The sequence below is a fragment of the Ascidiella aspersa genome, chromosome 2 (assembly GCF_963924565.1).
Source record: "Ascidiella aspersa chromosome 2, kaAscAspe10.2, whole genome shotgun sequence".
Classification (NCBI taxonomy): domain Eukaryota; kingdom Metazoa; phylum Chordata; class Ascidiacea; order Phlebobranchia; family Ascidiidae; genus Ascidiella; species Ascidiella aspersa.
This window is the reverse complement of record NC_139448.1, coordinates 18,767,814-18,778,441: the sequence shown is the minus strand read 5'-3', so window position 1 is coordinate 18,778,441 and position 10,628 is coordinate 18,767,814. Positions and strand designations below refer to the sequence as shown.

At 34.1% G+C, this 10,628-nt stretch overlaps 1 protein-coding gene across 1 annotated transcript; it reads right to left on the bottom strand.

Annotated features, from left to right (window-relative positions):
• Positions 1–1,707: 1,707 nt before the first annotated feature.
• On the bottom strand, positions 1,708–3,433 carry LOC146164186 (uncharacterized protein KIAA0513-like). Its single transcript, XM_083382060.1, has one exon. The coding sequence runs from the start codon at positions 3,399–3,401 to the stop codon at positions 2,265–2,267; it is 1,137 nt and encodes a 378-aa protein (XP_083238186.1). The 5' UTR covers positions 3,402–3,433; the 3' UTR covers positions 1,708–2,264.
• Positions 3,434–10,628: the final 7,195 nt, after the last annotated feature.

Here is a 10,628-nt window from a genome sequence, read left to right as displayed (position 1 = left end):
TATATACACGCCACTGAAAAAACATAATATTTTAAACAAGTTGAAATAATAATGAAATTTTCTCCAACATTTAACATATCACAAGATAAAAATCATTTTTCTAATGTAAACAAAGTTATTCGCTGACTTTCAGTGTAGTAGACTCACACACTCATGGTAAATTAAACCAGGAGCTTAACACAGCTTACTGTGAATCTAAAGTCTTTTAATTTCACTACTTTACCAGCATGCAAGCTTGGTAAATTACTTTTGTTTTCATTATTTACCTTGATAAGGTCATCCTTTAACTGCTATGGTAGCATCGGTTAATAACTTTGTTTAAAATAGAAGAGTGATTTTATCAATAACAAAAAAATCACAAATTGCAATAGACTATACATGATTCACCAACACAATTAATAGAAAATTAACCACTGCTCTAAGAAATAATTTATACTTAAATGACGAAAAAACAAAAAAAAGAATTTATGTACCGAAAGAATAACTGCCTTTGCATGTACCAGTACAGTATTATTTAATATTGCAATTGACAATTTTAAAACAAAGCGAAAAAATAAAAGATATCACTACTATTGCATATCAACAATACATTGATTTAATAACTAAATAAATACTGCTACTATCTAATGAGACATTTTAATAATTCAAAATAAATATATCAAATGTTAGGATTTTAAATTTTTAGTGGCCCTGATATTCTAAATAAAAAAACACAAATTGAGTTTTTCTAACAGTTTTTAACAGATAGATGTCATATTATAATTTACGAATGTTTGGGATATTTAAAAAAATATTAGCTAATTTGCATTAAATTAGCTTTTAAACACTGATCATCAAAATCAGAACAGTGATTGTTATTTTAAACTAAGATCTCTAATTTAACAACAAAAACCTGAGAAGTAAATTAAAAACTTTGGAGAAAAAGAACATATGTTTAAAATATGTAGTTTTTAAGCATTTTTATTGTAACAACAGTATGTCTGCATCGACTGTTAATCTCAATTGGACCCAGGGTTTTTTGCAATTAAAAATGGGTCCAACTACATTTAAGAAGAAGGCAGTAAAAAAGTGTTTATTTGGTAAAAAATTTAAATGTTTACCATGATCACAACAAAGGTGTAATGACTTTTTTGGGGTAAACAGGATAAATGTCATCAATAATTTGTTTTATGGCGTATTGTAAGTAGCGCTTTTAAACTCACTGTCTTATATTCATATTAAAAAGACAATGGATGTGAGGGAAGCGTAATAAAATGCATTTAGATTAAGGCTGCGGAGTCTGTTAAAAATAAACTGAGTCCGACCCTGTGCAAAAAAAACAAACCCATATTCCACCTTTACAATTTCCAGTTGGCGGTCATATCAGTTTTTGAAATTTGGTACTGCGCATGTCGAATTCAGGACTCTGGTAGTTTTATGTGGTCTTACTTGAGTCCCAAGTCCGACTCTGCAGCCCTGATTTATATATATATAAGTTCTATTCTTAAGTTTCAATCAAGGGTAGACATAATAATGCCTTTAGATTTGCTCTAAAATGCAAACATACTAGATGAGATGCATAATCAGATTTGAGCCATTTACAGAGTTGAAATAGCTAAAATTATAAGATACAGCCTCGTACATAGTTTATAAAAAAGGTGGCGGCCAAGATAATTTACATTGTCAGGCCAGATCCGTCCCGCAAGCCTTGGGTTACCCAAAAGAGTTTTAAGAATTCCATGCAAGTTACCCCCAGCTGTAGGTTTTTCGGTTACCCAAATAGTATTTTGAAATACTTCTCCACATAACACATTTCAAATATATACTTAAACATGAATTTCATTTTGACCTACCTATTTTGATATGAATATACAGATCTGTAGTAATGTCTGATACTGGTCATTTTTTTGCGATACTGACACCCGATATTTAAATAAAAAAGTATCAGGATCCCATACCAAATGACATCATGACTATGCTCCAACAAGCAAAGTAAAACATTAGGTGGCAATTTTTTCTGGGTTATAAGACAAAAAAAGCTTTAGCATTAATAAATTTAGTTACTGCCAGTTCCTAAACTACTATTGTTTAATAACATTACATTTTTATGTAGAAATAACTGAGTTGGATTGCAAATCAACTAAAATTCCTATGTTTTTTGCTGTCGAGCATCAATATCAGCTCCGATCTGATATTATCGGACATCCCTGTACAGAGGTTTAACAACATTTATATATTAGCACACAAATTAACATCATTAGTTTTTCTAATATAACACAGACTGTTTAGTTTAAATTTGCTAAATGTAGGGGAGTTTCAACCTGTAGTTTAAGTATTTGATACAGTTCTTTTCCGATGTTACCAATTATACTTTGCTTTCTGAGAAATTCCATACATGTTTTCTCACCAAGTCCAAGGTACTTCATGTTATAAATAAAAGTACCAAGTTGACCAAAAGTTGCATTTTGTATTGCAAGGTTTACACTTGCCCGTTCTTCCTCTGAGAGTGAATTCCAGCCACCTTTACTGGCAAATTGTTTTTGTCTCTCACTATTTAGGGAGTCAAAAAAAGCAGCATTCCAAAACCTTATAGATTTCCAAATAGCTTGCCTTCGAAGAACTTGATAAAGATATACTTTAGATTGGTTTTCTTCCACAGGTTTTGTAATATAATAAGGTCGATTGCTTACTTGATCATTTTCAAGTTTACTTGACAATAAACTAGGTTCTGATTTATTAATCTTGGTTTCAGCAAGAGATTTTCTGGAATTGTTCGGTTGAAAGAATGGAACAAATTCTTTTTTAAACCAATCATTTACTGCTTTAGACACAAATTTTTTTTCCTTGTTGTTAGATTGTTTTTTTTGGAAGCTAAAAGTAAATTTCTTGCTTTCCCTTTTGCTATCAGCTTCACCTTCAGAGCTATCAGATAGTTCATGTGCATAGTTTTCTACAAATTCACTATCTGGTGTAGGTAACTCAAACACTTCATTTTCAACATGTAATTGAATTGAGGCGGATTCAGGAATGTGGTAAAATGTAAATGACATGTTCATTAAAGTTTTGCTTGGTCCAAAGTCATCTGCCTCACTACATTCAAACAGGACCAGGGCAAAGCTATGGGCAAGCTTATAGAATGTTGTTTCATCAACTTGTTTTAACACACATCGTTGTTTGTTTACATACTTGGCAAACAGTTCTCGGCCATCATTAGTTTGACAAAGCTCTCCAAACTTCTGTTTGTCAATTAAAGAAATTTCCACTAAGGAATCAAAAAGATTACAAACATGATGTTGCATAAATTCACACACCGCCGTACGTTGGTTTTGCTCAATGCTTTCACAGCTCGAAGAGGCATCGCTAGCAAATGACGTTTCAGTTGAGCAGCTTGAAACAGGCGAAAAAGGATCAGTGGTACACATTTTAAAAATGTTGCATATATATCCACATTGTAAATGCTATGACAAAGGCAGAACTTATTAGCAATGTAATTCTTTACAAGCTTTTGAATTTGTTTGCCAATCTGTATATTAATAAAACTAAACTCAATGTCTTTAAAATAACGCTTGCAACTGTGAGGTTACACCTCACAACCTACCTACATTGGTGCTGTTTAAATGTTATTATAAACTTAATTTAAAAAAAGAGATATCCCAATAGACCACTAAACAACTACATTATACAGTAATTTAAAAATACATTTAGAGGCTATTACTAGGGATGTTCAAGTAGAATATCGAAAATCGTTGTGGTAATTGTATAGGCGAGCGGCAAGTTTAGATAAAGGGAAACCGGTTTGTAATAACCCTTGCCCAATAATTAATTGTCATTTAAGCGTTTTTGGGCAAGCGATTATAACATGTAATGCCAGGTCTAGAGTTCGCAATTTTATTAAATGTGTTATGTTGCAAAAATAGTAAATGCGCTAAGGGGTTACTTAAGGTCAATTTTAGACCAATATTCAGCAAATATTACTAAAGTGTTTCATGTTTTTGTTTTTTATTGTTATGCATTACAGTTAACACAACTGCTTCAAACGACAATTGGAACTTTTAGGAGATTATATTTTTAGTACAATATACACAGGTTAGCAAACGTTTTGCAATTAATTGCCCCCTCAATTTTGCACCTAGCTGAATAACAACCTTCAGCCTAAACTAAAGAAAAAAATCATTTCATTCAATATGTCACAATCTGCGACCAGAATTTAGTACAAATTCAGTTAGTAACTTACTACTGATTTCATTAGGCAGAACGTTCTTTAAATGATAATCAACATTTAGCTTATTAAAACAGTTTAAGATTCTTTCTAATGTTAAAAATACTAAACAAAAAAAAAGGAAAGCACTAGAAAATATTCAACGGTTTCTGGAGTGTGGCAAATATCACACATTCCTTTTGGGTGGCATCAAATCCTATACAGATGGTAGTTTAATTTGCTATGGCGTTTGCAAATTCTAAATGGCATTAAACATGTTTTTGGGGCTTTTAAATCAATTCCACTAGTATAAATATCCTTAAACCAAATCTTATATTGTCCTCCAGTTTTTATTGACCTATACGGTTTATTCAATAGATTAGAACCAGAAAAGTCCACATAATATAGCAGAGATGGCGAACCTTTTTATTGCGCGGGTCACAAATACGACCTATCCTTACATAATGCACAAGTGGGTCATATATTTAATTATTTGCTAATTTTATGCGAAACTTGGCTGCTGCTGCTGCTGCTGCGTTTTAAGTGTTATTGTCTGAGTTGGTAATTTAAGGTTTTTGGATGATTTCCAAATTCGGATTTCCCACAAATATTAAGAAGCTAAATAGTTAACAAATGCTGTACAATTTTTTTTTGGATTACATGAATACGGTAGAATGCTTTATTGGTTTGACCAGGGTTTTTAGAATGTTTAGTCTGCAAACTCTTAATTTCCCTTAAGCCAGGGGTGTTCAACACGCGGCATGTGTGCCAAATGTTAGCCATGTTCAAAGTAGAATCCCATGGTATTCTAGAATAATAGGTTTCGAATCTAGAATAACGAATCCAGAATAGCGAATCCTAGTATATTTTTATTAAATTATCTAACCTTGGTTTTGTTTGGGGAAGGGATTAATCTTAATCTACCTCACAGAGCCTACAATCACAGCGATAAATCGCCCAAACAATTTGCTAACATGTGTACATTATAATAAAAAAATCTCCCATATGTTTAACATTCTTAACAACTGTCATTTGAAGCAGTTCTGTAAACTGTATTATGTCAACTGTCCAGGTTGTTGCCAAAACTTATATTTTTGCCAATAGTGAGTGCAATGAAACACTGCACACAGAAGTGTTAAGCAATTCGGTCCTGTTTTTTAAAGCATTGTTGGGTTTTAGTGCTTCTTTTTTGACTAACATGATCTGTTATGCAGTCAAATAATGTACTGCAAAGAATACAAAGTTACTATTGACATAACGAATTCTTGACAATTACGCTGTGCATAACTGCATAACCTCGCTGAATATTGGCCTAAAGTTGACCTTAAGTAACCCTTGACCTTAAGTAACCCTATAGCGCATTTTGTAGACGGCCAGCATGTTTTACAGCGTAACATTACTTTTGCAACTTAACGCATTTAGGGCAATTGTGAACTCCACACCTGGCATTACACGTTAGTCCCTCGCCCAATAACGCTTGATTGACACTTAATCATTAGACGAACGTTATCGCGAGACGCAGTAATTGGTCGCCCCCAAAAAACGCTGACACTGCACTACCACGTTACATTTAAAGCAAGCACTGTAAATTGGTCGCCGCAGCGACAGGCTAAATAACCACATGCGTTTGTACAATTAGGCGCAACAATCGGCGGTAAAACGTTAAATTATATCGGTTCCAATTTCCCGAAATAAACGGCAGAATTGGATTCGATATTCTGCTTTGAACATCCCTACTAAATGTGGCATGTGACCTAATTAAAAATGGCATGCAAGTCCCCCCAAAATACTAAATTTGTTATTCAGCCAATTGTCAAAAATTACTAAATTTGTTATATTGCCATTGTTTATTCACAAATTAAAACAATTGCAGCAATTACGAAAACTAACAATTATACTGTAGTGGAGGCTAGCATTCACATATCATATAGCTTGGTGTGAAGAAGCAAAAGTCAGCTCACCGAAGGACAATTAGATGTAGTAATGTGCATTTCTACTACACAGCTTAAAACCAATCTATCTTTAGAGTTTGGCTGAAAGCAACTGTTTGCAAAGAAGCAGTTTGGTCATTTATGAATGGTTTGCTTGATGAGATAAACAAATGTTTTTCATTGTAAATAAACGTTTTTATTTTTTGTAAAAAAGCGCTTTTAAGATTAAAAAGAATTAGTTACAAAACTTTGGCACATGAAGAAATAAGATAAAAATTGGCACGCCGGCATGTTTGGGTTGGACACCCCTTCCATAAAGGATCGCTGCCCTTACGTTTTACACTCTACAGCGATAAACAAAATGCTTTTAGTTGTCTGCTTTTTGTATGCAGTCATTGAAGTGCAGTTAATGTAAGCCAAACATCACCCTAAAACACCTTTGTACGACCCACAGATTTGCCAGCCCTGATTTAAACAGTATAGTGCTATCTAACAAAGAACTGTTAAATTTTTACATTTATCCTTTCATGAAAATGAAAATTTCAGTATTTATAGAGAGACAAGTTGGGCATGAAAAATCTGTGCTGGGTCACTTCATGACCTGCGGGACAGTGGTTCGCCATCCCTGTAATATAGCATAACCTTCGGCTGGAAACATGGAGGCACATGCGCTTAGTTTAAAGGCATATTTAACATTATGCGTAGGCCACTGTTGAAAGTATGGCAAGTGCACCCGATAATTTTTCAGCCTTTTAAAAGTGAATCCCGAAAAAAATCTGAACTGCACCTCAAATATGTAAAACGCTTGTGCAAGCTTATTTATTGGCACTTTGGCATACCTTCACAGGGCAATGTATGCAATACAGAGTGCATCGGAAAATCATAAAGTGCACCCAAAAATTTAACCAGAGCTGCAGTTTTCATCTTTTCCTTTTGGCCATGCACCCTATAGAGATCTCGTTGAGATCTGGCATACTTTACAGACTGCATAGGAATGTAAAAGACACAACCTATAGAAAATTAAACAGCACAACTTAAAAGAGAATTATTTTTTGACCCATTAGTTAGATCTGGGTCAATTTTGTATACTGATACACCATCAATTAATGCTGATCATTGTGGCTATGAAACATATTTGGGAGTGCGAGTTTTGACAAATTGTGTCAAGGTGGTGCGGCCCAAAAAGTTTAAGAACCACTGGTTTAGAATGAATACATTTAATTAAGTTCCTTGGTAAGTAGAGGCTTCTTGGTCCTAAAATACTACGATCGAGCAAGCATAAACTTCCCAGCCCACTTTTTACATTCACAATCGCCGGCGCTGGTCTAGAATCCTACCACAGCATTGATACAATTATTAAAGCAGTGCACAATATTTGTGTTAGGGTGTCGGTTATTATTATTTAACAATATTACTTGACCCACCCAAACCCAGACGCTAACCAAAGTAACGTTCGGTGTGGTAGGATTCTAGACAAGTGCCCAATCGCCTTTTATACATACATAGCAAAGCAGTATGTATATATTTTAATAATTATTTAGTTTTAAAACATATTCACAATACAATTAGTTTCTTTCAAATTTACAAATAAATCTGCGGCACGAGTTTCTAAAGGCACATTACTGTCGGGCTACCTTGTAACGCATAATCCCTGACAAACATTTTTTTGGGCAATACCTAACCAAACCTGAACCGTTTTTTGTAAGATTTTAAGGAGCTGAACCGGAACTGAACCGAATAATTTGGAAGAACCTTAACCGAATCCGAACCTGTAAACAAAAGCGGCTCACTACAGCATGACGTCACAACTTGTATTTTACAAAGTCAAGTTGTTCCATGTTCGAAATTTTATGAAAAAATATAAACATTTATTAAATAAAACGTTGAATTTTTATTTTTCAGGTATTTCAAAAATGAGTTGCTGTTTTACTACACGTAACTTAGATTAAATCACTTACAATTTAAAGATTATTCTCTACATTTATTGACCCATATTTTTAGATTTAACGCAACTTATATTGTATCCGAACCGGAACTTTATGAATTGAAATAACGATTGTCGAACCATAGAATACATTCTATGGTCGAATCATGGCTGAACCAGGGAGTCGAACCGTTTGACTTTTCCGGTTCAGGTTCGGGTCGGTTTCAAGGATTTTTTCGTTTAGTTCCGGTTTCGGTTTAGAGGAATTAAAAAGTACCGGTAACCGGTTTATCTCCGTTTCAACCATCGTTAATTTAAAACCTGTTCATAAAGTTCCGGTTCAGATACAATATAATTTGCGTTAAATCTAAAAATGTGGGTCGATAAATGTAGAGAATAATCTTTGAATTGTAAGTCATTTGATCTAAGTAACGTGACTTATTGAAAAAACAGCAACTCATTATTGAAATATCCAAAAAGTAAAAAATGAACAATTTTTTCATTCAATATTCATATTTTTTCATTCAATTTCGAACATGGCGTAACTTGACTCTGTAAAATAGAAGTTGTGACGTCATGCAGGAGCGAACCGTTTTGTTTACAGGTTCGGGTTCGGTTAAGGTTCAGGTACTTTCAAAATATTCGGTTCAGTTCCAGTTCAGCTCCTTAAAATGTAATAAAAACCGGTTCAGGTTCGGTTACGGTTCGGAAAAAATTGACCCAAAACCGGTTCATAAAGTTTCGGTTCGGTTCCGGTTCGACTCCCTGGGCTGAACCGGAACTTTGAAATTTCTCGAAACCAGGTACTGAACCGGATTCCGAAAAAATCCGAACCCTAACCGGAAAAGTCAAACGGTTCGACTCCCTGTTTTAAGTTTAGATCGTTGGTCTGAGCAACATAAGGAAAGTCTGCAGTTTTTCAGCAAAACTCTAAATTTTGAATTTTAAAAGATACATAAGTTTTTACACTGTTTTATAAATACTTTTATCGAGATGATTTTGGCAAACAATAAAGTTGTATGCTATATTTCAACAGAGGGGATAATGACCACCGTGCTATTCGACTCCACTAAATCGAAACTAAACTAAACAATAGGATGTGGCATTTTAAAGGGCATACTGTTAGGTCGCTTTTATTGTACATTCAAAAAATTCAGCACAACTCCGCCTTCAATAAAACAGCTTATAGCGCACTAAAACACGTCTCGTCACTAATGCGTGCTTGTCTTGTGTCTGGTTTGCAGTAGAAATCGAATAAAAAGTAACGTTGCAGGAAAAGCGTATGCGTCAAGGATTAACTGGTCAGTTAACGAACTCGGTAGGCAGACTAATGCACAGACTTTAAGCAGAAGCAAACGAACACGTTAAATACAAATGCTCACTCCCTACGAAGTTGTGACAGCCATATTAACTACACAGGTGGTAAAACGTTCGCACAAACTGTCAAAAAGTTTGCATTGCATTTATTTTGATTGGCGTTTCTCAAGATGCAACGAACATCATGGAAAAAAGTGATATATTTCGCGTAAAGTGCCTAGAAATGAACGAAAAACTGAATTAGCAGAAATTGCGTTTAGTAGGTCAAAATTTTTAATGTGGCCAAATATTTTGACAATAAATGGTAAATTTTGGTTTAGAACCATCTTTCAAAGCAGGCTTTTAACAGTAGTCGTACACCCAATTAGTGTTTGTAATGGTTGCAATTCTTGGCATTGCGTAACTATAAACTATTCAATTTAGTTTGCTAGTAAAAACAAGGAAAACTCGTGTAAAAGCAATTGAACATAAGAGATAAAGATGTGACAAGTCTAAGAACGAATGTTGTACTTGTTACTTTTTGTAAACAAAAATAAAATAATTAAAAAGTATACAATTTTAAAAGACCAAACCTTTTAGGGCCTATGTTTAAAACCGCTATTTACGCAGGCTAATGCACATATTAATCAAAAAGATGGATCATCTATTTCACTTCCTATAAGATTTCTGTCAAACAAATATTTCGAACTATGTGTAGGCTATCATTTATGTTAGAGTATTATCGAGAAGCTATAATGGCTAAAATGAAATCATTTCCGTTCCGTATAGACCTGTTACGTACACTAATATGAAGTGCGTTTGGCTGGCAAGCTTTATCCCTCTGTAAACAAACGCAATCCGAATACACTGCATGTCTCATTTATAAAGTCGTAATTGATGCAAGCCTAAACCAGTGTTTTTAACCTTTTTTTATCTAGCGATCATCTGTTGTTGACAAATTCGAATGTGACACAAATCAAACTAACCTATTTAGGCTAACAAGTTCAGCATTTTTCAAAATGCGTTTTTTTTTCAAACTAGTTACTTATTACCGTGACCCAAACTCATTGAGCTGCTGCCCCCTTGGGTAGAAGTATAGAAGTTTGTTTTTTTTTGGGGGGGCTAATATTCGGCCCCCGTGGTCGAAAAATATTACCTAAAAATACAAATTTAATTATCTTTTAACCTTAACAACGAGTCAAATTCAAAACTCATTTCGAAAATCCTTTGACTCGAAAACTATCCATCTCATGATTGCTCGGTACATAAAAACGAGGCTGTATACCACTTCTGGTAAATT

What these genes read in the sequence shown, in the direction of transcription:
- LOC146164186 (XM_083382060.1), bottom strand. Translation starts at nt 3,401, where the DNA reads ATGTGTACCACTGATCCTTTTTCGCCTGTTTCAAGCTGCTCAACTGAA.